The 27,273-nt window shown below is 42.7% G+C and overlaps 2 protein-coding genes across 18 annotated transcripts in view; both read left to right on the top strand.

Annotated features, from left to right (window-relative positions):
• The window catches only part of LOC146651703 (titin-like), a 175,950-nt gene that overhangs the window by 45,381 nt on the left and 103,296 nt on the right, over nt 1–27,273 (top strand). For 6 of the 17 annotated variants that reach the window (XM_085384056.1, XM_085384059.1, XM_085384070.1 and 3 more), the window contains 30 exons: nt 3,262–3,552; nt 3,851–4,138; nt 4,342–4,458; nt 4,553–4,835; nt 4,979–5,162; nt 5,936–6,016; nt 6,146–6,413; nt 9,728–9,796; nt 10,144–10,215; nt 10,395–10,466; nt 10,944–11,171; nt 12,011–12,097; nt 12,247–12,336; nt 12,527–13,306; nt 15,445–15,534; nt 15,718–15,813; nt 16,006–16,083; nt 16,291–16,365; nt 16,551–16,640; nt 17,135–17,170; nt 19,833–19,883; nt 20,262–20,660; nt 20,746–21,024; nt 22,289–22,558; nt 22,647–22,786; nt 23,264–23,390; nt 24,350–24,613; nt 25,412–25,551; nt 25,640–25,766; nt 26,132–26,398. In XM_085384056.1, coding sequence (XP_085240182.1) covers nt 3,262–3,552; nt 3,851–4,138; nt 4,342–4,458; nt 4,553–4,835; nt 4,979–5,162; nt 5,936–6,016; nt 6,146–6,413; nt 9,728–9,796; nt 10,144–10,215; nt 10,395–10,466; nt 10,944–11,171; nt 12,011–12,097; nt 12,247–12,336; nt 12,527–13,306; nt 15,445–15,534; nt 15,718–15,813; nt 16,006–16,083; nt 16,291–16,365; nt 16,551–16,640; nt 17,135–17,170; nt 19,833–19,883; nt 20,262–20,660; nt 20,746–21,024; nt 22,289–22,558; nt 22,647–22,786; nt 23,264–23,390; nt 24,350–24,613; nt 25,412–25,551; nt 25,640–25,766; nt 26,132–26,398 — 5,439 coding nt within the window. Of the gene's footprint in view, nt 1–87; nt 367–446; nt 729–1,056; nt 1,336–3,261; nt 3,553–3,850; nt 4,139–4,341; nt 4,459–4,552; nt 4,836–4,978; nt 5,163–5,935; nt 6,017–6,145; nt 6,414–9,727; nt 9,797–10,143; nt 10,216–10,394; nt 10,467–10,943; nt 11,172–12,010; nt 12,098–12,246; nt 12,337–12,526; nt 13,307–13,474; nt 13,553–13,611; nt 15,109–15,444; nt 15,535–15,717; nt 15,814–16,005; nt 16,084–16,290; nt 16,366–16,550; nt 16,641–17,134; nt 17,171–17,359; nt 19,373–19,832; nt 19,884–20,261; nt 20,661–20,745; nt 21,025–22,288; nt 22,559–22,646; nt 22,787–23,263; nt 23,391–23,540; nt 23,808–23,908; nt 24,176–24,349; nt 24,614–25,411; nt 25,552–25,639; nt 25,767–26,131; nt 26,399–27,273 lie in introns of those variants that run through there. The other 11 variants (XM_085384072.1, XM_085384060.1, XM_085384061.1 and 8 more) reach the window with 11 other exon arrangements.
• LOC146651704 (telokin-like) lies at nt 6,420–9,717 on the top strand. Its single transcript, XM_085384074.1, has 5 exons — nt 6,420–6,924; nt 8,026–8,103; nt 8,185–8,211; nt 8,590–8,646; nt 8,726–9,717. Exons 1-5 carry the CDS (start codon nt 6,675–6,677, stop codon nt 8,803–8,805), a joined length of 492 nt encoding a protein of 163 aa, XP_085240200.1. The 5' UTR covers nt 6,420–6,674; the 3' UTR covers nt 8,806–9,717.

Genomic DNA, 27,273 nt, shown 5'->3' with positions numbered 1-27,273 from the left:
AATATTTTAAACATGGTTTCCTCAGCCAGGATCAGAAGTTTGGTTACAACAAATCTTTTTTATTTGAATCTTTTTATTGGAAATCAGAACCACCATCTTTTTCTGAAACGCCCGAGGCTCGAGAAACGTTGCCTGGCCAAAGTGTGTCTTTCTTGGCTAAAGTGAAAGGCAGCATTCCCATAAAGGTCAAATGGTTCAGGGGAGCCAAGGAAATGCAGCACGGGAGAGGCTGCGAGATCTCCCTGAAGGACGACGTCGCCACGCTGGTGCTTCATAAGGTTGAAAAGTCTCATGCAGGAGAGTACACCTGCCAGATCGTTAATGATGCAGGAAAGGAGAGCTGCTCAGTTTTTCTGTTTGTAAAAGGTTTGTTAGCATTATATATGCCCGTCTTACAATTCATGCACTGATTTTTATTTAACTGACGGTGGACTTACCCCTCTCAGAGCCAGTCCACTTTGTGAAGAGGCTGAGGGACATTTCCATTGAAAAGAACAAGCCTCTGAGGCTCGAGGTCGCATATGCTGGAACCCCAACTGTAAATGTAACCTGGGAAAAGGATGGTAAACTCATCCAAGCCTCTTATCTGCACAATATGATCACCACAGACACCTCTTGCATCCTGGAGGTTCTGAACTCTGAAAGGATGGAGGCAGCTGGTAGATACTATTGTGAGATAGACAATGGAGCTGGACGTGACAAATGTGAAGCACAAGTTACAATCCTAGGTAAAATGATTGGTTGTGCATGTAAATGTGGATCCCTCTGTTTTTCTTATGGTGACTTATGACCATACATTCATTAATTTGGCCATTTTTTTTTTCCCGATATTTTTATTAAAGTTTTTGCATCGACTTTTACAAAAGACAAATTGAACAATATGCCGTTTTCTTTTTAAAGAACATAAAGCAATATAAGACATACACTCCCACCTCATAATTATAGCAGTACCAGTGGGTGTACAAACAGAAAAAGGAAAATTTTTTTAAACACATTTTTCATTTGTATGTTTACACATCTGTACTTAAACTAAACCACCCTGATGTCTCACTTTAGAACCACCATACTTTGTTGACAAGCTGGAGCCAGTGGAGGTAACTATGGGTGAGGCGGTGACCTTAGAGTGCAGGATTGCAGGAACTCCTGTGATCTCTGTCACCTGGTTTAAAGAGGATGGAAAGCTGCGCAAGTCCAACAGTTGCTCAATGGACTTTGCAGATGGCGTTGCCACTTTGCAACTGTTCAAATCTACCAAGTCTGATCACGGTGAATATATCTGCAAGGCCGAGAACCGGGTTGGTTCAGCCTCCACCAGCTGTAGCGTGACTGTGAAAGGTGATGCTCACGTTCACTACTTCATTTTTCTACATTAATGAAGAATGAATGAAGCCTGGTGTGACTGTCAATATTTTAAAGACATTTTTCGAGCTGTTTTGTTGAGTTACAAGGAATCTTAAAAGTCAGCAGCAAGCTTTAATCCAGGTTCATATTTAGAGGTTTCCCACCTTTCAGACAGTCAAAGGAGCTTGCAAAGAAAAGCGTCTGGACTTCTTTAAGTTGCTTGAAGACGTTTCACCTCTCATCCGAGAAGCTTCTTCAGTTCTAAGGTCAAATGGTGAAGAGTCCCAGATATAAACCTAGTGGGAGTTTCCCCCCACAGAGGGACAAAAGGACCCCTGATGATCCTCTAATCGCCTGAGCCAAGGTGTGAAACTGGGTGTGGGTCCCAATCAGCCAGAGTTTCAGGTGAGCTCATTGTGAAATCTGGCCCCACCTTATCATGCGAATTCCTGAGGTCAGATGGCCCAGGATGTGAGTGGGCGTTAAGGCGTCTGGGAAGGATCTCAAAACTGGATTATAGATGGCAGAGAGTTGGTGTCGTAAGCCCTGCCTCTGTTCAAAGATGGTCGCTCACAGTGGACATAGATGGCTTCTTTCACTCCTCTTTCAAACCACCTTGGCTCAGGCGATTAGAGGATCATCAGGGGGTCCTTTTGTCCCTCTGTGGGGGGAAACTCCCACTAGGTTTATATCTGGGACTCTCCACCATTTGACCTTAGAACTGAAGAAGCTTCTCGGATGAGAGGTGAAACGTCTTCAAGTAACTTAAAGAAGTCCAGACGCTTTTCTTTCCAAGCTCCTTTGACTACGATGACCTGGATGCCTGAGAACCTTCACAGACATACACCTTTCAGACAAGTACTGCAAAAGAGCAGCCGGGACCCGCTGTTGTTTAGGAACACAGTATTTAGTCATCGAGGTCTAAAAACTGATCTTAGTTTATCTCCAATATTTCATAACCTCCATCACCTATTATTATTAGATGGCAGCATAACAGGGGAAGCGTGAACCAAACCATTGTTTCTCAGAACCAGCTTGCCTGGCATGATGTTGAGACTGAAGATATACTTGAAACACTCAGAGGACAATTCCCATGTTTATGTAACATGAGTAAGTGAATAATTCATAGATGCCAGTCATGTCAGAAAAGGTGGTGCACGAACCGACACGTTTCCTTTGTCTGATTCCCAGATATCCTTCTAATTACTGATGCTGTTGAACGTAGCTGTTTCCTGTGGTCTGCGGACCAAATGCACCTACATTTCCCGAGGTTCAGATTGCAGCACAGAGATTGGCCCTTGGCTGTGGCTTCACCTAAACTGTGGGACATTAGACACTCTCAAAACCCACCTGAAAACCCTCTTATTCTCTTTTAAACCAGAATAAGTTCTGATTACTTTTGTGCTATTTCTTACTCAGATCTTCTCGATTTATATTTACTTTCTTAAATTCTGTTGTCTTTCGTCATCTTTTTATGCCATTTGACTTTTCTTTTAGATGTTCAGCACTTTGGTGACCAGCTGTTGTTTTAAAAGTGCTATGGAAATAAATTTGACGTCCTGTGATCTTGTGCTTGCCAGGAATAACCAGGATGATATTTTAGGGTGTTTTCAGTGGCTGGCTCTGCATTTTGTAGGTCTTGAAATAAGGATTTACTAAGCTTTGAGAGATGCCTGAAACCAACGCTGTAGTGGTCAGATAATGGTCTTTTTCATAGACAGGAGATTTTTGGTCAGAATCTCTGATGTTTAGTATTTCTTTGCTTTTGTGTTGTTTGTATGTTGTCTCGTGTGCTGTGCCAGACTGTTTTCCTGAAGCTGTGGTAAAGGCCCAGTGGCCTGAACTCTTAAATTGGAATCTCAAACGTCCAATGCCACTGCATGGCATGATTTTCGTTCTTATTTTCTTCCCCACTAACAGAGCGCAAAGTTCCTCCAAACTTCACCAGGAAGCCTTCGGAGTCCATGGTGGATTCAGTGGGTAAGACCGTAAAGATCGAGGGCCGCGTGTCCGGCTCTCAACCTCTGACCGTCTCCTGGTACAAGGACAACAGTGAGATCCGCGCCTCGGACAAATATGATATCAGCTTCAAAAACAACATGGCCGTGCTGTGTGTCAGAGGCTCCACGGGCTCTGACGGTGGTGTTTACACCTGCGAGGCCTCCAATGAAGCTGGCAAAGCTTCTTGTAACGTTTCTCTCACAGTAACAGGTAGGACTCTGTCATTTAGGGTTTGATCCTTTTCATCCATGCAGCTAAAGCTGATGTGACTCTACAGGATGTTCTTATGGCACTAAAGATTAAAACCTGACACTTTCATTGTATTAAAGTAATGTTTGGGTAATATTTTACTATATTTGGGTAAAATTATGACTGTTTTCAGAATGAAATACAGTGACTTGTTTTGCTAGCATCCATCCAGATTTTGGATGAGCTTCAGTTGAACAGTTCACTGTTTGAAAGGTGAGTATTTGTAGTCATCCTGTCGGTTTTTGCACCACTTCTCCAGAGACTGGCCAGGCTCCCAAATTTGATGTTCCTCTGGAACCAGTGACTGTGGGTGAAGGGGAGAAGCTGAGCCTCCAGTGCCACGTCACCGGCTCTACTCCAATAACCATCCAGTGGATGAAGGACAGGAGAGAGCTCGTGTCCAGCGGAAACACCAAAATCTCATTTGTTGGTGGAACGGCCAATCTGGAGATCAGCCAGGTGTCAAAGACGGATGCTGGAGATTACCTGTGCAAGGCCAGCAATGCAAATGGCACTGACTTCTGCAAGTCTAAAGTCACTGTAAAAGGTAATCAATCTGTGGTTCCAGTTTTGTGTAATGAACACATCTTGTCTCTCCACTGCACGGTGGAAAAAGTTTACTGCAGTGACGCTAAACCAACATTACTACAAAACTTTGTTTTTAAAGTAGTTTTATGAGAAATGCAGTGTTTATTTCTTTCTGCTGGTTATGTGTTTCACAACATTTAACTCTCTTTCAAATCCTTTCAGATAAAGGTGCCAAGGCCACACCCGCTGAGGCTGCTGCCCCGGCTGCAGCCGCCCCGGTCAAAAGGCTCGACAATCTGTTCTTCATCGAGGAACCCCAAAATGTTTCTGTCACAGAGAGTAAGCACGAGGAGCCAAGGCTCTTTTTGCTTTCATTCATTATCTCTAGAGGTTTCCATTTTGAACTAACTTTGTGTATTTCTGATTTTGGCAGAGGGTACTGCAACCTTTATCGCCAAGATTGGAGGTGACCCAATCCCCAGTGTGAAGTGGATGAAGGGCAAATGGAGACAGATCACCCCCGGTGGTCGAATCTCCATTGAGCACAAGGGCCAGGATGCCAAACTGCAGATCAGAGAAGTGACCAAGTCTGATTCTGGTCATTACAGATGTGTTGCCACCAACAAACATGGAGAAATTGAGAGTGGCGCTGATATGGAGGTGACCAAAAAGGAGGACATGGGAGAAGTGGGAGACTTAAGAACGAGGCTCAAGAAGTAAGGCATTAAGATATGGTGGCAGTGTGAAATTCTTTTCTGTGCAATGACTCTTTTATCAAAGCCTAAAGGAAACAGAAGAGCAAACATCTGGGAGATATCTGCTGCAGAGAAAAATCTGATCGTGTATTTTCTATTTTCAGGACTCCTTCCAAGCAGAAGAGTCCCAAGAAAGAAGAAGAGGTCAACATTGTAGAGCTGCTTAGAGGTCACGACCCCAAAGACTATGAGAGGATCCTGCGGGAACATGGAATCCATGACTACCGTGCCATCCTGCAGGCCGTGGAGTTCCTGAAGAAGGAGAAGGAGATGGAGACTGGAAGAGCGGTAAGACAGAAAGTGTCAGCACAGATGACCGGACATCGTCCCACATAGCTGTGCGAGAAAGCAGCAGAATTAATATCACGGTTCAGCTTTACAATCTGTGAGCAGGAAGGATGGAGACAAAAACTTTACCTCTAAATTCCACCAAATAAAGGGCCAAATGGCCCTCAAGTCTCTGGACTGGTAACACACTTCTGGGGTCTCCAACATTTTGGCTTAGCTGTGGAGCAGATAACATTTTACCAACTTTAGTCTGCAAAGACTCACTACCAGCAGCTTCTTAGTGTGAGTATTTGGTCCCATATTTAAACTAAAACCTACTTTGGGCTTCTCCAAAAGTTGATTGTGTTCACCTGGACGTAGCATTTTGTGGGAGAAACGTTTCGTCACAGGTGACTTCTTCAGTCTCAGCTGACTGCAGCTTTCAATCTTATAAACACGGGCTTATACTTTGGGGCTTCTTAGTTTGAGTTGAGAGCAGCTGAACATAGTTGATGCAGACAAATAAGGCAGAAAAACAGGCATTTTACATACACTTCTCCTTTCCAGAGAGAAATTTGGACATGGCGAACATGATCTCTCCATATTTTTGCTACCAAGCCAACTTTATCTGTAAAGCTTTAAAACAGCAAGTGCTGACCAAAGAGCCAAGAACAGAATAATGCAAAGTTAAACAAATTAATAATAATAATAAAAAAAGCACGAATGAATACCATGGAAACATGGAAAACGTTCACTGAAGCGACTCTCACAGACTCGCCTCTGTCCTGCTGCAGGAGGTCGAGCGTGGGGCACGAGTCGAAGAAGAGGACATGGCCCGACTCATCGAGCAGCTAGAGGGACGCGTCAGCATGGAGGTAAAAGTACCATCTGATTATGAGGCCATTAAAAAAGAAACACATCGTGTTTCAGTATATAATACAGATAATCAATGATTTGACAATACACAACTTCAGACGTTGATGAAACGGGTTTTTCTTGCTCAGCCCGTCTCTGTGATGGAGGACATCACTGACCAAACCATCACGGAGAACCAGAGCGCCACCTTTGAGTGCCAGATTAAGATCAACTACCCAGAGATCACGCTCACCTGGTACAAAGGCACCCAGAAACTGGACAACAGCGAAAAGTACGACATCAGCAGCGTGGGGGACCGCCATTATCTGAAAATCAAGAACTGCCAGGTCAAAGATCAGGGCAACTACCGCGTGGTGTGCGGTCCTCACATCTCCAACGCCAAACTGACGGTCACAGGTAAGAGTCCCGATGTCTGTCTCTGTGTGTCTGTAACACGTCCTCACATCCAGCTCTTCCATTTTATTATCAGGAGCCGCTCGTAAGACAGGTAAGAAGGATGAGTCCAAACTAACACGACTCAGACTGACCTCTTTGAACCTGAAGGTTCTCCTCTACCTTTGATTGTGTGTTTGTTTCTGTGTCTTTTATACTGAATCTGATTTTAGTCCAAAGAGGAGTCTTAACACTTAACTGTGACATCAGATCTTCACATTTAAAATGCATATTTCGGAGGCTCACTCTTATTGTCTGGTTCTAGTCAATCAAATTCAGTTCACTAAAAGCATCCGAAGCATCGAGGTCAACGAACGCCACTCTGCCACCTTCGAGTGCGAGTTGTCCTTCGACAACGCTACCGTCACGTGGTACAAAGACTCGTGGGAGCTTAAAGAAAGCCCAAAATATAACTTCAGGACTGAAAGCCGACGGCACTTTATGACAATCCACAACGTAACTGCAGAGGACGAAGGTTTGTTACACGGCCAAGTTACTGTTTCCTCCGGAGACACTTTTCTAATAACTAGACCGAAGTTTAGCTGTTTGAGTAGTATGCATCATCTTATAGATTAACATCTGGTTTTAATGGTGCACAATAAAAGTATTAAAAAATAAAAGTATTCTATTCATGTCATTGAATGCATTTAGCCGGTTTAGCTGAAACTTTTACTAACTCACACGACAAACAGCAGCTGAATATCTCTAAGCTAAAAAGATGTTACTGGGCGCTTGAAGGGGGCGTTTTCTGCTGTTCCAGAGATTCATAGTAAACACAAAGTTCTTACTGTTTCCAGCACCTTTTGGTATTTTATCAGTTTTATTTATACAGCACCAAAACACAACAACAGTGACCTGAAGGCGCTTTATATCGTAAAGTAGACAGAAAAACCCAACAATCATATGAATGCTTTTAGGGAGAGGGGCAGTAAAAACGTAAAACATCTGAAATTATTTTTAAGCGGACAGAAGATAAACTGATGATAAAGTAAGAAATAATTGAGAATTTTTAGGAGGGGGCTAGATCCCCTGTAAAATGATTTTTGGTACATGAAAAACTAATCGGACCAAAAGAAGACATGTCTGCTAACCTGGCAGCGTTCTGCCACAGCTGCACAGACTCAATGCAAAGATGTGAAATCCGAGTAAAGGTGCGGTCACGCCAGCATCGTTTAGTGGATCCTCTGAACCCTGCTGCTCATCGACCCGCCGTCGTGTTACAGCCGAGTCGCTGCCAGAGTTCAGAGCAGCACGTGCACTTTCATTTAGCTTCTTAAACCTTGAGCTTTACTCAGTAATCAGTTTTTATTTTTATTTTTTGAATGAACCGAACAGGATACCGTCGAATAACAAAACTAGCCAGCGACCATATTTGTGTACCAGCAGTGGTGTAGCATATATGACTTGTCCTTGATTAGCTCTGTGAAACAAATTTAACTTCACCTGGACATTACTGCAGTGCTGACGTTTAGAGAGGATTAGCTGGGCTCTCTGGTGTGACCGGCCTTTACCGCGATCTCTTCTGTAAGTGTCTGAGGGACAGTTTGGCCTGAACTCCGTGATGTTTCCCCACCAGGCGTGTACTCGGTGATTGCTCGCCTGGAGCCACTGGGAGAAGCTCGAAGCACAGCCGAGCTTTACCTGTCAGGCAAAGGTGTGTACGTTTTTACACATTACTGACAGCAGCGTGATGTCAGCAGCTACAATAACGCTTCTGTACTTTGTCCTTTCACAGAAATTGAGTTAGGGAGGGTTCCTCAGGGTGAGTATCTTAAAAAGTGCAGCAAATAAACGACAGTAAACCTGAACACGTCTTCACCTGCAAACTCAGACACAGGTTTACGATTTTACAACACGGTCGAGGTCGCACTGGTCATTTCACCGACACCATTTTCACAAGAATCACGGCTCATCTATTTGCGAGGCTCCTTGACGTCTCATTGGTTTGCGCAGTACAGCCGACCACTGCCAACAAGGCTTTCACTGTGACTGTGACTGTGGGGTTTCAGTGCATCATCTTACACGTCACTGTGATTTCAGTCATACCGAACAAGTGTTAAGTTTTACTGTCAGAACATAAAAACAACAATAATAATAGTAATAATAATAGTAATCAAAGTGTTTGTGGCTGAACCTTCAGATGTCCCCGACACAGCCGTTCGTGTGTCAGAGGCAGCGTCTATGCTCGTGTGCAGAGGTGAGTCTGGTTCAAACTGATCAGGATTTCAGTGACTCTGCTCGTTTCTGTCATTTACACGATTGTTTTCTGCCACAAGATTCCTCCGAGTTTGATCACTTTGAGGAGAGAACAGAAGTGAGAGGTACAGCAGTCGCCACTCCCCAAGATCAGCTCTAACCGCCGTAATCTCTACAGTTTGCGTGACGAAACTTTCTGCATTAAACCGTTTTCTTTAACCGTCATCACCCTCAAGTCCATCATCATCATAACCATCATCATCTTCATCACCTTCTTCCTCCTCCTTTAACCTTCATCCTGAGTAACTGTGTGCTTGTTTTAAGCGTCATCTGTACACGACCCGTTATAATATCCCAAATATAATTCAGCTTCATTATCTGAGCTGTGCAGACGACGGTCACGTCAGTGTCTAAGAATCACTTTTCAAATTAATCCTGATATGACGAGATTTAAAATCCAGCCAGTTTAAAGATGTACAGTTCTTTTATTTTATTGTAGTAAAGAATTACAAGTTTCTGACTATACTTATGATTTTTATCACGTTGTTTTCTGAATTACAAAAATGTCAACATTCCTGTTGTAAAATCTGATTTATTATATTCTCATTATGGTTTTGGTTGCCTCTCAGACTTCGCTGCTCAGATTTTAAAAATAAAAATGAGGTTTTCAATAAATAAACAGTAAGTCTGATTTTTGTAAAGCTAAACTTAAAATTGGACTATCTCACCTCAAATTCAGAACTTTGATAAATTAACAGTATTTTCAGGATTGTGGAGTTTCATCTGAAATATTTAAAGGTTTCACGACCTGATCGTCGTCTGCTCAAACATAAACTGTTCACTGATCTGACGTCTAACGGCGAATATCTTTCCGTGGTCACTTTATGAAGTGTAATGACTGTTAACGTGCTGTGGACGTGTTATTGTCTGAACTGCTCATCGGTGCGGCCCACACCCGTCTTCCTGTTTCCCCTGTTATCGTGTTTCGTTGTGTTTTTAGCAGCTTTGGATACTCGACGACCTGCAGCAGCTTTCACGTGTCAGTCGTTCTTTTTCTGAGTTTACATTTTTTTCCTCACCAGAAGAGAAAAAGCCTGCAGAAGAAACTGTTGAGTGGACTGAGGTCAAGGGCAGAGGAGAACTCCCTGAAGGTATAACTGCAAATGTTCTGGCTGTTCATAAAGCTCGGAGCTGAAATATAATGAGGCGCTGCCAATCAGCTGACTGTTATGTTTGTCTGCCCACTTAAATTCCACTTAAATGCTTCAAACACCAACTGCTGCTTACAGAAGCTGTTCTTCTCCTCAGGTGTTACTTCTATGATCCTGCATGTTACCTGTTTTTGTCATGTTTTTGTCTCATCTCTCTGCAGTTATTCTGTTCTTGCCTTCATGCTCTTATTAACCTTCACTGGAGCTTTCCATGCAGTAGATCTGGCAGAGTAGACGGTAGAGCTTTGCTGAAGTAGTTTTAATGTGACCTTTCTTGATCTTTCAAGTTCCTGAGATTCACAGGATGCCAGAGGAGAAACCCTCTGAGCCTGAAGCTCCGCCTCCACCTCTGGTCAAAGGTATCTACAAATGTCTGTTCTTTATATTCTTCTTCGTGTGGTGTTTGTCTTGTTGGTATGTCACATCTTTTCTTTTTTATTTCCATTCTTTATTTTTTTCCTAAATTAATAATAAGAAAGAAACCTTGATGTTCAGTTTAATGTGGTGAGAAATTGAAATGAATGATGATGTTTTAAAGTACCTGAAGCAAAGAAGCTACAGCCTGAAGCCCCTGCTCCACCTCAGAGAGAGGAACGTCCAGCTCCAGAAGGTAATGTTCATGATGCAGTGAGTCACTAAAAATGTCTTATTTTATGTGCTTGTGGGTCTTTATTGGCTCACGTTCTCAACTGTTTATGTAAATGATGCGAATTACAAATCTTTACCAGAAAGCATCATACTTTTACACAAACTTCAGGAAATCTCATGATATATTATATTGGATACATACACTATATTTAAAACTTTAGTCAGGTTTTTGTAGCACAAACTCACCAATTTTAGCATGAATATGAAATTCAAACTATTCACAATTATGCTCTCAAGCTCTTTCAGATTTAATGAGTATTTTTTAGGCTTTTTTTGTCTCTTTAATTGTTGTGTGAAGTATTTTCTTGCTTTCTTACAATGCGTAAATAGCATTGAGTTCTTGCTGTCAGGTTTTATGTGTCTCCTCTTTGCCCCAAGCTCTTACAACTCTGTGGTTCCTGTGTTAAATGATGGTAATATTTCTCTGTTAACCTTGAAGAACCAGTAGTCTTCACCCAACCTGAACCTTACCCACCCAAACCAGCAACACCAAAACTGGTTCATTCAGAACCTGAAGTGAAACCCGTGAAACCAGTGGTGCCTAAGCCTGAAGTGGAACCCGTGAAACCAGTGGTACCTAAGCCTGAAGTGGCTCAAATTAAGCCTGAGCTCCAAGAACCAAAAGCTGTCCCCACTAAGAAAACGCCAGAGGCCTTAAAACCAAAAGGTAATGTAATGAACACTTTGTTTTTCTGATGTTCAAATGGAAAGTCATTACATCCCAAGTTCTTCTAGTTTTGTTTCATGTTGCTGTGACCTAAGTGTGCACTTCTTAACATGTTCATATATGTCATGGATGTCCTTTGCTGCTAACCTCTTGATCTTTAAGCATTAACACTGTCTATAGTGTGGACCACACGTGGTGTTTGGAGTGTTTGAATATAGCCTTTAAAAAAGACATTGCTTTGGTGTATAAATAACAAATCTAACAAATTTTGATATATAAATGCTGTGCAAAGTGCCAGCTGTAGACAAACTAGCAGAAGCCACAATTCAGCCAGTCTCTACAATGATTACTTCAACAAAGACTGACGCTAGCAGAACAAAACCGTGGTTCAGAGGGTTGGGAAGCTCATCTGTAACCGGAAAGTTGCCGGTTCGATCCCCCAGCTCTCTCTGTCCTGGTCGTTGTGTCCTTGGGCAAGACACTTCACCTACCGCCTACTGGTGTTGGCCAGAGGGGCCGATGGAGCGATATGGCAGCCTCACTTCTGTCAGTCTGCCCCAGGGCAGCTGTGGCTACAACTGTAGCTGCCTCCACCAGTGTGTGAGAGTGAATAAATAGTGGAATTGTGCGCTATATAAATCCAATCCATTATTAAAAGGTAATGAAGGGACATGTTTTTCATGTGTGACACTAACTCTCTTTACAACAAACAAGGCTCAGCTGTGTATTTAATGTACTGTGACTGTGTCTTTCTCTAAGCACTCGATAGAGTGTTGACGCCACTGTGGTTACCAGAAGGTTACTGAACATATACACTGTATGCATTTTTTCCTTTAAAGTACCAAAACCACCAAAGTCAGAAGAACCTGTACTTCACCCAAGTGCAGTCCTTGCTTCTCCATCATTGGAACATCTTCCAACTGAAGGTATAGATTGTTAACCAAAGTCGTGTTGCTTCTTTTTCTCTAATATCATCTTTCCTACTTTGACTTCACTCATTAAGAATGTATCTTTGATTCCATATGAATCTTAATTGTTAGCTGTTGGATAAAAAAATACACAATCTTCTCTTAAGTGCAAGAAACACCAAGACCAGAACAACCTGTACCTCAACCATCTGCACCCAAAGTTACTCCACAAAAAGTTGAAGATGTCCCAGTTAAAGGTACTACAAAGAGTTTGTTGAAAAGCTGCTGTGTTGTGCCGGTTTCTTTTATACTTGTTAGTATAACTTTTGCTTTTCTGAAATATCTTACATGAATATCTTTCAGCATGCTAAGCACTCGTTAGAGTGTGACTACAAATTTTTGGTATTAAAAAAAAAAAATTAAATATTAAATAAATCTTCTTTTAAGTTGCTTTAGAATCAAAGATACACGAACCTCCAAGAAAACCATATTTGCTGGCTGATAAACATCAGCAGGAAGTAACTGAACCAAGGGACCTGGAAACTCCAGAAAAAATCAAGGCTCCTGAGGTTCCTGAAGCACCAAAGAAGGTTCCTGAAGCACCAAAGAAGGTTCCTGAAGCAACAAAGAAGGTTGCTGAAGCACCAAAGAAGGTTCCTGAAGCACCAAAGAAGGTTGCTGAAGCACCAAAGAAGGTTCCTGAAGCACCAAAGAAGGTTCCTGAAGCACCAAAGAAGGTTGCTGAAGCACCAAAGAAGGTTCCTGAAGCAACAAAGAAGGCTACAGAGGAACCAAGGAAGCTTCCTGAAGAACCAAAGAAGGTTCCTGAAGCACCAAAGAAGGTTCCTGAAGCGGCAAAGAAGGCTACAGAGGAACCGAGGAAGCTTCCTGAAGAACCAAAGAAGGTTCCTGAAGAACCAAAAAAGGTTCCTGAAGAACCAAAGAAGGTTCCTGAAAAAACAAAAAAGGTTCCTGAAGAACCAAAGAAGGTTCCTGAAGCACCTAAAAAGCCTCCCAAGGAACCAAAGAAGCTTCCTGAAGAACCAGTTCCAGAAACACTGAAGAAAGTTCCAGAAGTAGCAAAAACAGCTGTGGTAGAACCACAGAAAGTTCCAACAGCACAGGTTATAGAACGATCAGCAGAGCCAGTGAAAGATCTAGAAGTGTCAGCAGAACCACAACATTTGGAAACACCAATACAACAACCGCAGGCCAAAAAGTCTGAAGGTAGATATGTCTGTCAATACCATTTGGTTGGTCTTATAACCACTTACTAGTAACTCATCTTGACCTATTAACACAATAAGTTGGCCTTGTTGAAATGCCGTAAGCTTTCTTCAAAGACTTTGTTATGATTTGTGTGTTGACTGTTCACTGTTTGTTACTTCATATCAGTCATCCAAACAGTCAAACAAAGGGGGATACCAACAGCTCTAGCTAAACCACAGCTGGAGGCGAGTACACCAGTCAAAGGTATGCTTTGACTTTGAAAGGTTCCCCGTGGATATTCAGCATTTTTATGAATTCCTTAGAACATGACTAGATACGTTTGCTTCTATAATCAGATGAGATCGTTGCTTCTGGAAAAGTAGAAGACAAGCCAAAGGCCATAGAAATCCCTCAGCAGAGAGGTAGAAATTCATAATACTTTTAAAATAGTTGTAAAATAAGGGTCGTAGTTGAATATGTACCACACTAAAGTTTGTATTTTTGTGTCTTGGTGGTGTGTATGTGTCGTGTTTTCTTCTTGGCCACCGCTCCATGGTGCATTTCTTCAATCTTGGGTAATATCTTAAAATTTATCCCAGTTCCTCTGAAGACTCATCTGAAGCCAACAGCTGAGGTTGAAGGCAGAAAGGAGTGTCCTGCAGAAAAAGGTGTTGAAGAAAGGACTTCCCTTACAGAAGCTGACTACAGGAAACAGGAAGTCGACACATATGAAGAAGGAGTCAACGAGTCAACTGCAAGAGAAGAAACCATTTTGAAAACTGAGATAATGGAACAAATTGAAAAGACAAAGGAGGTGGTTTCTGTATCATACAGAGAAGATCGTCAGGTAGAGATTATAGAGCAATGGAAAACAGATTATGAGGCTGAACAACTGGAGTGGACTGGACCTTACAAACCTGAGAAAATAGAGAAAGAAATGTCTCAGTGGTCTGCTTCTCCAACTCTAAAGGGGTCTGCCCATTCTCCTGCAGAACAAGATGTTGCACCTCCACCTGAAATGTCTCATCTTTTGCAGAAAAAGGTTTCTTCTCCTGATGTTGGTGTTACATCAGAAAAAGAGGCTTACAAGAAGAAAGAGCAGGCCGAAGAGGCTGGCCTTCCTACTGCGTATTTACAGACAAGAGTTACTGAATCATTATATCATGAAGAAATTCAAGACTCTGCAATAGAGGAACTTAAGTCTAAAAAGGTCACCACATCAAAGAAGCCGAGAGCTCTTACAGAAGTAATTTGTTTGAAGCAAGATGGGTCTGTTGAAGGTAAAGCAGATGTTCCCCAAACCACTCTTTCTCACCCTGCAGCAGTTTCTCCTACAATGGTATCTTCAAGTCAAGACATGGTGAAAACTCCTAAAACTTCCATAAATGTATGTGATGAAGATATTCTACCTCTGGACAAGCCAAGTCTTCTATCAGAAGATGCATCGATTAAACAAAGTAGGGATGGATCACGTTTTGTTACAGATCAGATTCCTTCACCCGAGGAGAGACGCTGTTCGGAGGAAGACATTTCTCCAGCAAAGAAGTCTGTTCTGCCAACCAAACACAGCTCCCCTACACTCTCTGAGGCAGTTTTTGGCCTAATAGAAGATCTGTCCCTTGAAGAAGACACTCCTGTCAAGAAACCTATTCCTTCTGTGCCTGCTCCAGTAAAAACATCTCAAGTTCAGCAAATCTCTCCATCTTTGAGAGTTTCTGAGGAAGCAAACAACTCTGCAACTGAAGCTACACCAACAAGAGCAGATGACAAGAAAGCAAAGAAGCCAACACAGAAGACTGACCAACAGGCTCTTGATACAGGTATCTGAGCCACACAGGCTCCACGATCGCCTCTCTTAAACTTTACTTTCACTAATATCTTGTACTCATCGTGGTTAACAAGAAAACCTTAGTCCATATTAAGCTGATCTTTTTAATGACGATTTGAGGCAGTCTTGGTCTGTTAACCTCTTTTACTGCTGGGATTTTGTTTTCATTCATCATCTTCATTCTTCAGCCTTCATCCACATCTTTATCTCTGTCGCTGTTTCAGCCTGTTTATGATGTTTGCAGAAATGTGCCTGAAATATCTGTGTCTAGTCTTGGCTGACTGTGCTGCTGTCTCGGTTGTGACCTTGACATCTTGTATTCCTAAAGTGCCTCCTCCTGAGGAGAAGAAACCATCTCTCCCAGCACCAAAGCCTTCACCTACTCCTCCTCGTGAGCAGAAGGGGGCTCCCCCTGCAGGTAGCCTGTTCAGTTTGTTCTTCATCTTTGCTGAATCTTAATGGGCCAAACTTTTTCTAATCTTCATCTCTATTTGTTTGTCCCTTCTGTCTAAGTCATCTTCAGATTTCCATGTTTATTTTTTGTTTTATGTACTTACTGTGAGTCAGTTTGTCGTGACCTTGGCATCTTGTATTCTTAAAGAATCTCCCCGAGAGGAGAAGAAACCATCTGCACCAGCACCAAAGCCTTCACCTCCTGCTCCCCCTGCTCCTGTACAGAAAGTTGCTCCTCCTGCAGGTAGTTTCTTCGCTCACTTTTGTTATTGTTGTAAATGTTGTCTTTCTGTTTGGTTTCATTTGGTGGGTGACAATCGCCTCATGTTTGCTTTAACTTCACTGGCTGACTGTTGTTAGTCCTCTCTGGTGTCTCTACTGACCACATGGCAATCTTGGTCATGATCTTGGCATCTTCTATTATTATTTCCTTCAGAGGAAAAGAAACCATCTTCTCCAGCGCCGAAGCCTTCGGCTCCTGCTGCTCCTGCAGCCAAAGTTGCTCCTCCTGCAGGTACTTCTGTTACACCTCTGTTTGTTATTATAAAAAATTCTCCATGTTGTCTTATTCTGTTTCTGTTTGAGTTACTGTTATCTTTGTTGCCCATGTAAACTTTTCTTCCATCTTAACATCTTTATATTGTTCTCTGTCTGTTCCAATTTGTTGCTACTTTCGTGTCTTCTCTCTTGGTCGTAACCGTTGATATTTTGTACTTCTAAGTGTCTCCTCCTGAGGAAAAGAAGGTGCCTCCACCAACAACCAAGCCAACAGCAGAGAGAGTGGGTCCCCCCGCAGGTAGTTTCCACTGCTTATCATTAATCTTACTGACTGTTCTGTTTGTCCTGCCTTTGAGAAATCTGTTGGGTCTTAACAACAGTGAATTCTGTAGTTTTATACGTTTCGTTCATCTGTTTGTCAGTTGGTTGTTGCTTGTTGACCAGATCTTTGCCAGTGATTTAATCATGTTGGCGTTCTTGTAGCTGAAGTTGCATCGTTGGAGAAGGAAGCTCCTGCACCAGCCGTAAAGGCTGAACCAGCTCCTGTATCAAAGGAAATCTCGCCGCCTGAAGGTAACATCTGTTCTTTCATGTATGCTCCTCTCTTATGTTTGTCTTCTACTTTGAAGCATTTTTAATGGCACAGCTTCAATCTTCATACCAAACATATTTACCTTTTCTTTTAAAATGTGTTTCCTGTTTACATCTGTTGGTCTGTTTCTATACACAACAGTCCACTACCACACTTTGATCCAATTCACTTCTTTAATATTAACACAATTTGCTGAATGAAGCCAAATGACCTTATAAAGGATGTTTAAACATCTGGGGGCATCATGTTTGCAGTAATAAAACGTGTTAAACAGCTGATGAACTTCCTGCTTCTTCTTAAAGCTCACTGTCTCTATTTCTGCAAAGTATTCTGCTGAAAGCTCAAAGCAGTAAAACAACCCCAAACACAGCTGCATGCCTCAAACAAATGAACCATCTTTGGCTTTGACTGAGCCTTTTGTCTAACTCTGTTTGCATTGTTTGTACTTATAATGATTTTATATAATTTTTTGCAGACAAGGAACCAGTGTCAGCACCTGGACCAACAAAAGGTATGCAAAACCTTTTTATTTCAAAGAAACAAAGCACAACCTGCTTCAATTTTTTGTAGCCTTTTAGGATATTTTAGTTTCATCTACATGTGTAAGTGTGATTCTGTGTTATACTGTAGAAAATATTTTATTATTTTCTGTGTTATTATGGTGATATTATAAAAGGTGCATTTGCTGCCCAAACCACAGTGCCGTCTCTTAAGCAAAAGGGTAAGATTCCTGTTCAGGAGGCAAAAACACCCGAATCACCTAAGCTGAAGAGTAAGTTCACCAGAATACCGAAAGAGAAAGAACCAGAACCAGAGGTCATTAAGCTGAAGAAGGTTCCAGTGAAACCTCCAGAGCCAGAGAAACAAGTCGTAACTCATAAGGCAGAAGTGACGAGGCATCACGATCCAGAGCTAGCAGTTCATGGGCTTCATGACAGAGACGATCGAGAGATAATCACACTTGGTAGAACTGAACGAGTATTCACTGCAGATGAGGAAACTATTGAGTTAAGCCATTTTGAGGAAATGGAAAGCCTTACAGTTGTGCAAAAACCAGAACCTGGCAAATGGACAAGAACCTTAAAACCTCAGAAAGACGAGGCACCGGAGGAGCCGCATGTCGCAAAGAAGAAAATAACTAAATTGCCAAAAGCAGATGAGCAAAAAGAATCAGTGAAACTAAAACCATTTGAAACATTTGGGAAACAAGATGCTGAATTACAAGCAATCAAACTAAAAAAGGTGCCACCTAAACCAAAGGAGCCTGAAAAGGAAGTCATAACTCATAAAGTTGAAGTGACAAGGCATTATGATGCAGAATTAACAGTCCAGAAACTTCGTGATAGAGAGGATCGAGAGTTAGTAACAGTTGAGAGAAAGGAACGAGTTTTCACAGCAGCTGAAGAGACATCTGAACTCAGCTTTGCAGAGGAACCTGAAAAACTGGAGGCAGAAGATGAGAAATCAAGATGGGTAAGAGCCCCAAAAGCACCAAAAGAAGAGGAACCAGAGTCAGATTTAAATAAAAAGAAAATAAAAAAATTACCAAAGAAGGACGAGGACCAGGAAGTAGTTACACTGAAGCCATTTCAAAAACCCCAAAAACAAGAAGCAGCTGAACCTCCGAAGGCTGAGACAGAAGCTGAGGCAAAAACAGATACTGAGCGGAGTCCTTACATGAGAGGTGAGCTGCCACGAAGAGATCAACCTGCTGCTGCTGTAAAACACCAGAAAGATGATGACGATGCTCCACTGATGAATGACAATGCATCTCCACATATCAACAAAGACCAAAAGGAAATCCCACATAAGAAAAAGGTTGATCAAGTACCCAAAGATGTAGAAACTACAGCGGCCGAAAAGCTCCGCAGAAAACCTAAAATTATTTCTACACCTGATAAAGAGAAAGAGCAGGTTGTGTTGAAACCATTCACTAAAATCACCAAGCCTGAAGAAAAGCCAGAAAAAGCATCAGAAGAGAAGAAGAAGCCTTTGGACACAAAGGTACCCAGTCAAGCAACTAAAGAGCCGAAGGAACAACTTAAGAAAGCTGAAAAGACTGTAACGCCTAAAAAAGACAACGAAACACCTCAGGAGAAGGAGAAACCAGCTGAGAAGCCCAGTCCTCCAAGTCAGAAAGAAGAAGAGAGACCGAGTCCTCCAAAGCAAACCGATATCCTGAAGAAAAGTCCAGAAATCAAAAAGACTCCTTCACCCAAAGCCAAGATAAGTCAAGATAAGCCTGAAGAGGAAAAGCCCCTCAAACCTATTGAGCAGCTGAAGAAGGTTGAACTAAAAAAGACCCCATCACCCAAGATAGAGAAAATAAAGCCAAGTGAAGTGGAGCAAATTCCCATCGAGAAGAAGCCAAGTGGTGAAAAAGTCAAAAGGATTCCCAAGACTGTTTCGCCAAAAGACTCCACTGAAACCGTGACCCTCAAAAAGGTGCCCAAGAAGCCCTCACCAGAGGGGCCCTCAGAAAGGCCTGATACAGGGCGGATCCCTCTGGTGAAGGAGATCTCTCCTGGAGCTGTGGAGATGAAGCGGGTGACAACCCAGCCAGAGGAGGAGGTATGTGAAGAGGAGGGTGAAAAAATGGTAGCCGACGAAGATGAGGAGGTCTGGGACTGGGAGCTGGTTCCACCGGAAGACTGGGAAGGTGAAGGGGTGGATGGGGCGCTGGAGACTCCAGGCATGCCCGGCGCCAAGAGAGGTGAGGTGAAGGCCGGTGAACTCGTCCAGCTGATGACTCTGGAATCGCCTCATCCCATTTCAGACGATTCATCTAATCTTCATTACATCCAATTTTACGTTACATTATATATTTGTTCATCTGTTTGTCTGTCTGCTCATTGCCCATCCATCCTTTGTGATGTTTTTAAGTGGTCATCATCTTAAATCCGTCCTCAGTTGTGTCATCAGTCATTCGATGCTCATCTTCATCACTGTTTTTATTATTCACTGCAACAGTTTTTCCGTTTCCATCTCACCTTCATCCTCGTCACTGAACTTTTTTTTTTTACATGTGTGTAATTTGATGTTCAGCTGTGATCTGGATACGATCTTGAATCTTGGCTGTTAGTTTTGTTAACATCTTTATCTTGGTTTGTGTTGGAGACTAGGATGAGCTCTTGCAGTGAAGCTTAAAACTTGTCCTACTCTTTCTTGCTCAGATGGAAAACCAACAGAAGAGCCCGCGAAAGGCCGAGGTCGAGGATTTGGGGGTGAGAGCTCACTAACATTAGATCTCATCAGCACAAACCATTCGGCACTTTCATTTGCTTCATACACACTTGTAAAGCCAAAGTTGTTTTTTTGTGTGTGTCTTTAGAACAAAACCAAAAATATATTTTATGTTACAATTTTAATTTTGAGTTCAAAGCTCGTTTCTGACTGACAGCTGTGTCTGTGTATCGTCGTGAGCATAAATCTAAAGCGTTTTTGTCCTGTGGGATTCGTTGTTTGTGTCGAATATGTTTATTCTTCACAGTAGGTTTAAGTCACAGTAGGTAGCTCACAGTTTCAAAGTAAGCTGCTGTCTAATTCGTCACTTGCCCCAACATCTGAATCAACAAGAGGAGTTTTTGTGTCTGATGTTGCAGCGAGACAAACTCCATCTCCTGGTGAAGGAGGCAGGGGCCGGGGTCTAAAGCCAGGTGGAAAAGGCCCATCACCTCCCGAGGACCCATTTGGAGGATTCAAGCTCAAACCTGTCCAGCTGAAGTTCATTAAGAAGCTTAAGGACATTGTGCTGCAGGAAGCTGAGTCCATCGGCTCCTCCGCGGTGTTTGAGTGCGAGGTCTCGCCTTCCACGGCCATCACTTCGTGGATGAAAGATGACAGCAACTTGCGTGAGAGCCCCAAGCACAAGTTTACATCTGATGGCAAAGATCGCAAGTTGCACATTATTGATGTGCAACTATCTGACACTGGAGAATACACGTGTGTGGCTAAGAATGCGGGCAAGGAAATAACATGCACAGCCAAGTTAATTGTTGAAGGTAAACGATTGTTTTAATCCAACATCAATTTTTAAAAACTTATTTGACATTCATGAAAACACTTTTAATCACCTTTTTCCCACAGAGCTGCCTGTGAAATGGTTGAAGGAACTGGAACCAGAGACAACATGCATTAAGGGTCAGCCAATGTACCTCACCTGTGAGCTGAACAAAGAACGGGACGTCATTTGGAAACGTAACGGTCAGGTTCTGAAAACAAAGGCTGGAAAAGTGGCCGTTAATGTAATTGGCATGCAGCATGCTGTGACCATCCAGAACTCCACCGATGAAGATGGCGGCGCCTACACCTGTGAGGTCGATGGACAGGAGGACGTCAAGACTACAACTAACGTCAAAGTTATTGGTAAGAAGTCTGCAGAGCATGGTAGCAATGAAACAAGATAAATACAGTCATTGTGCCGTCCATCGTTCAGGGTGAGTCCACCTACAAGCTGGATTGGTCCCAGGCTGAAACTGTCCCCCAGCAGTTAAAAACCAATATGAAGGGCAGCGACTATGAACAGTAGAGCTTGTATTTATGCACCATTTAACCCTCCTGCCATCCTTTAAAAAACTCACACCCATCACCCTAGGGACCATTCTCAGCCACGCCATAAAAAGACCATATATCCATATTTTATTCCACTTTAAATTAGCCAACCTTGTAAAACTACTTCTCCCTGAAATATTCATGTAAAGTTTTAATTATATTTTCGTTGTTTTAACCCTTCAAATCCCAGTGTTATTACATGAGCGCCCTGTGTTATAAGCCCCAAAAACCAAAAAACGAAACTAAATATTTCCACAAAAAACCAGTTGAAGTAATATGTGATTGTCATTATAAGTAGGCCTTTAGATGGACCAAAGATTGGCACCAACATACATTTTGACCTGCCATTATTTTTTTTGCTTTTTTTTTGCAATTTAAAAATTAAAACTTCAAGGCCCTGAGTCTTCATTGACATCCAAGAAAAGAAGAAAAAATAAAATCATATGATGATAATTTGGGGTTGAAAAATAGCGTTTATAATGGAAGTCAATGGGCAGAAAATGGTCCCCAGGGTGATGGGTGTGGGGATTTCTGCTGCTCAGCCATTTTAGGCTGATTTAAGGAATTCACACTGGAATATTAACATTGACAGGTAAAAACTATCCTGTGACAAGTTTGGTTATATTCCACTGAACACAGTGGAAATGGCAGCCATTTAACACATAGCAGTGGCACAAAAAGGTCCCAAGAAGGCAGGAGGGTTAAGGCCTAAGTTGATCCCTGTTTGAGTTGCCTTATGCTGCACCAAAGAAAACAGACCATGGCACAACCAAAATTACTGTGACGGTGTGCAGTCTCATTGTTCTGGCAAAGATGGCTGCTCAAAGACGGGAATCCGTCGCCATCTTTAATATGACCTTGATGCATCAAGATGGCAATAAAGCTGCACTAGGACGGCGTCAGTCTGCACACTCAAGCTCTCTTGCAGCCAATCTACCAATCCAGTGAACCAAAGATTTTCCCTAGTTACACAGAAGTCGTTGTCATATTTCCTTAGTGTGACTGAGGCATAAGAGTGTGTCTTGTTGAGCAGTTTTCCACTGTAGGAACAAATATAATGTGAACCCTTCCTCCTCAGAAATCATCAAAGACTGGCTGGTGAAGCCTCTGAGAGACCAGCATGTGAAACCAAAGGCAAAGGCCACCTTCAAGTGTGAGCTGTTCAAGGACACGCCCAACTGGAAGTGGTTCAAAGGAGAAAACGAGCTTACTCCCTCTGACAAGGTCGAGATCAATAAAGATGGAAAGGACATGACGCTCAGCATCAATAACTGCCAGCCTGATGATGTATCAGACTACACCATCCAGGTGGAGGATCGCAGATATACAGCCAAGCTGACACTTGGAGGTTGGTGTATCCACGTTGGGGAAGCATGAGGACCACGCTTTTCCAATCGCAAAGATTTCTAACTCTAACTTTCTTTGGGTGCTTTCAGAGCGTGAGGCTGAGATCCTGAAGCCACTCTCCAGTGTGGAGGTGGTTGAGAAGGAAGAGGCCAACTTTGACTCTGAGATATCAGAGGACGATGTGGCCGGTGAATGGAAGCTGAAAGGCCAGGTGTTGACTAGATCTCCGGTAAGATATTTAACAATGCTTTGTCTCAGAGTAAATTATTGGAGATAAATATCTGAATTTCAGGAGCGGCACCACGCCTCCAAACATGCTCCGTCCAGTTCTCATCTATATAGGTTCCCCCAGTTCACCAAGCTGTTCCTTCTCGTTTCCGTGCCCCACCCTCCCTCCGCTTTTCAAGTCTTCACTTCTATTTAGTGCACGGGGATCTGCCAGGAGCCGTCGGCTCTTTGAGGCCTTCCCCAAACCGCAGCTCAGTTCATGTCCAAGCGTCACCTTTACCTACTAATGTGCTGTCAAACCTAAAATGAGGACGTGGGCCCAGCTAGTGAGATAGCAGCTAAACGTGAGCTCGTCGCAGGACTCAGGCCACTCGAAACCACAAATGAGAGGATCATATACTTCTGTGCTGTAGTAAATTTAGTAGGGTTTATAGAAATGTGAATAGGGAAGTAGCACTCATGCCTCTTTGTTTTGCAGACCTGTGACATTAAAGCTGAGGGCAAAAAACGTTTCCTCACACTGAAAAACGTGCAGCTGGATCAGGCTGGTGAAGTGACATACCAGGCTCTGAACGCCGTCACCAGCGCTATGCTCACCGTCAAAGGTACGGATTTACCAAAGACAAAAATTCCCCTGTTGTAACCTGCTGCATTTTGTTGGTCATGGAAAACTGTTGCAGAGCAAACACGGTAAGAGAAGCTGTGGTTGTGTCTTTGTTTCTGTTATTAATTGCCAAATCGTTCGCACCTCTCAGAAATCGAAATGGGCTTTGTTGACCCGCTCAAGGACCTTTCTGTGCCTGAAAAGAAGCAGGCTAAGTTTGAGTGCACCATCACTAAGGACGTGTCAAAGGTCATATGGTTCAGGGGGACAGAGATTGTCACTCCAAGCCCTAAATATGAAATAATTGATGACGGAAAGAAGCACATGCTGATCATAAACAGCTGTGAGTTTGATGACGAGGCTCAGTACACGATCGAAGCGTTGGGTCAGAAATCAACGGCTCAGCTGATGGTGGAGGGTAAGTGGCAAAGAGAAGCGCCACGCTTCATGTTGTTCATGTTTCCTCTGTGAGCTCGCTCAGTGGCCAATGTCTGTCTGCGCTGACTCGATGTATTCCAGGCATGAGGCTGAGTTTTGTCCAGCCGCTTCAGGACCAAACGGTCAAAGAAGGTAACGCGGCACGCTTTGATCTCGAGCTGTCTCATGAGGACGTGCCAGTGGTCTGGTACCGAAACGAAGTCAAACTCCACGTGAGCCGAACGGTTCTGATTCACGTGGAAGGAAAGAGACACACTCTAGAAATGAGGACGCTGAGTCTAGATGATACCTGCCAAATTAAGGCAGAGGCTAAAGGCATTTACTCCATGGCCAAGCTGACGGTCGTAGGTAACTGCGCTCCCTCGTTTCCTTTTCACTTCTGTTTCACAGTAGCGTGACTTACATGACTCACTTTTTGCATTGTCATATTGTATACTGCATTACAAGACTGCTCTTCACAGAGAAAAATTATGAAAATCTACAAATTATTTGTAATAAACCAAAACTTCCTGTCTGCTCCAGAGGGCGACCCCATCTTTGTGGTGAAGCTACAGGATTACTCAGCCACCGAGAAAGAAGAGGTGACCCTGGACTGTGAACTGAGCAAAGACGTCCCGGTGCTTTGGTACCACGAAGAGAAGGAAATCATCGCCTCCAAGATGGTCATCATGAGGTCAGAGGGCACGCGCAGGTCTCTGGTCCTGAAGAAAGTGGAACTGAGCGACAAAGGCAAATATGTATGTGACTGTGGAACAGACAAGACGTCAGCCAACATCAATATTGAAGGTAAGCACGGTGACATGATTGCCTAAATTCTTTTAAACATAAAAATCAGTTGAATCATAAATTAATCGTAAAGCTGTCTAAGATTTACAGGTTGCTAGGTCAAAATAAACCCGTAAAACGTTAAATGTTCAAGCCTTTCACTGCACAAGGAAACATGACTCCGAAGGGAGGTCCAGGCCTCGTCAGCCTAGTGAGCGACCCCGTAGCAACCTCACGTCTCTAAAAATGCACATCTCCACACCGGTCTGGGAATGACACATCGATGCCTGCAGTTCACATTAAAGACAGCAGCTTCTCTGCAAACGCTCACTGAGCAGCAGTAAAACCTCAGAAAGAGATGCAAAGAGCATTTAAAAGTTGTGCCTCACTGCTGAAATCCCCACAACTTTAAAAATGAATGAAAAATAAAAACTTTGAAGGCGAGCGTTCACAGTTTCCAGTTTTTTTTAACTTTTCATGGTGAGCTGTGGGCGAGTTTGCAGCCGAGTCAGCGTCTTCCATGGGAACTGCAGGAAACCATGGCAACGTGACCCAAAAATCACTCGGCAACCAGAATCCACATTTTCCCCTAGCGACTGACCGAGGCCGCCGAGACTGTGTATGAGGACAGATGATGGATTTACTTTCTTTAAATCAAAATAAAAAAGAACTTTGGATTAAAATGAGAAATCCGAGGGAACAAACTGAAACTGATAGTTTCCAGTTCTTCCATTTTTTGTTGTTTAGCTGTAAAATCAGTCCTTTCTTCCAGAAGCAAAACAAACTGCATTTTCATATCATGACCCTTTTCCCCAAAAGCACGCGACATCAAAGTCGTCCGGCCGATTTATGGCGTGGAGTTGTTTGATGGAGAAACGGCTCGTTTCGAAGTGGAGATCTCTGAGGACGACATCCACGGACAGTGGAAGCTGAACGGAGCAGTGCTCAGTCCGTCCTCTGTGAGTGCTTCATCACAAGCGCCTCATTGGCAGCGCTCTCCATAACATGAAGCCAGTTTATCAGACTGTTTACGTCTTTGTTTAACAGGATGTGGACATCATCGAGGAAGGAGGCAAGCACACGCTGATCCTCTACAACTGCAAAGTGTCCATGACCGGCGAGGTGGCGTACTCTGCTGCTAATGCCAAGTGCGCCGCTAACCTCAAGGTCAAAGGTAAACCAGCCCACTGACCTCATCATATTTTATAAAAAACATTTTAAATCATTGTAACCTAAAAATGTGAAACTAAAAATGAGAGCGTCTCATAGAATAAGCCAGCGGGGGATCGCAGCAGTTCAATCAAACCTCCGTCTGAGCTTCACCTTCTCAGGTCTGACTTCTCATCAGACTTCATCTCCACTGAACAAAGACACCATATATAAAAACGTCAATACTTTTACTCTGTGTTGGTTACTGTCACAGTTTGGGGCTCGTTATGACGACAGGAATCCTCTAAAATGAACTATACTGATAATTATGATTATCTAAATTCAACTAGGAGCCTAAGTTTTTCTGTTTTTCTCACTGTTTTTCTTCAGAACTCCCGCTGAACTTCCTCACACCCATGACTGATGTTCAGGTCTATGAGAAGGATGATGTGAGGTTCGAGGTCGAGGTGTCGAGAACTCCAAAGACTTTCCGTTGGCTCAAAGGCTCACAGGAGCTGCAGAGCGATGAAAAGTACGAGGTGATCCAGGAGGGAAATTTGTACGTCCTGGTGATCCGATCGGCCGCCTACGATGACGAGGCAAAGTACATGTTTGAGGCCGAGGACAAGAGGACGACGGGCAAACTGGTTATACAAGGTAACGTCGTGGTTGTATTCATTTTTTTTAAACTCCTTTGGCACCAGTGAAACCTTCAGAGAGTCAGGGCACATTATAATCATATGTTCACATTTAGATCAAATTATTACAGTTTTAAATTCGCCAAATAAACACTTCTGTCCAAACCTTCTCCAGATGAATCCAGTTTGGCAGATTTTTACCTCTGCTTTGTCTTCTGGTTCGGTTCACTTTGAACTAGAGATGGCACGATACCACTTTTTCATGTCCGATACCGATATCATAAATTTGGATATCTGCCAATACGATATGAATCCGATATAGTGTTTTTTAATCAATAAAACTGTTTTTTTAATATCTTGCTGCTTTTTGTATAAGTTCATACTCAAGTTAAAAAAAACACTAAAGCTATTCTGTTATACCTTTATGCAAAAAATGCACTGCACCCAAAATATTTCATAGTTCAGCAATACTGATCAAGCTAATAAACTTAAACCTGCTCCATCCTCCCTATTCTGGTGTTTTAAAGACAACTTAGCGTAAATATTAAGCAACCTGACTAACAGGGCTGCAAACTCCCAGCAAAAAAAAAAAAAAATAGGGAACCACCCCTCACGCTCCACCTCATGATGCTTAATCGACGTAATCAACTTTAATTTGATGCAGTGTGAAAAAAATGCACAGAAATAAATTATTTTTCAAGAATAATTAAATAGATTCAACATCTTTCTTCAACAGAACTGCACAGATGGTACCTTCCCAAAGGAAAAAGTACTATAGCTTACTAGGGTATATATATTAGACTTAATAGTTACTATATACAGTAATTGACTTCTATTCATTTTACATCAAATTAAAACTTTGGGTGTCAGATAATTATTTATTAAAAGCTCGAC

The sequence above is a fragment of the Rhamphochromis longiceps genome, linkage group LG16 (genome assembly GCF_057381845.1).
Source record: "Rhamphochromis longiceps isolate RC_006_pf linkage group LG16, R_longiceps_female_GT1.1, whole genome shotgun sequence".
NCBI lineage: Eukaryota > Metazoa > Chordata > Actinopteri > Cichliformes > Cichlidae > Rhamphochromis > Rhamphochromis longiceps.
Note: the sequence above shows the minus strand (reverse complement) of the source record. Positions and strands in the feature narration are given on the sequence as shown.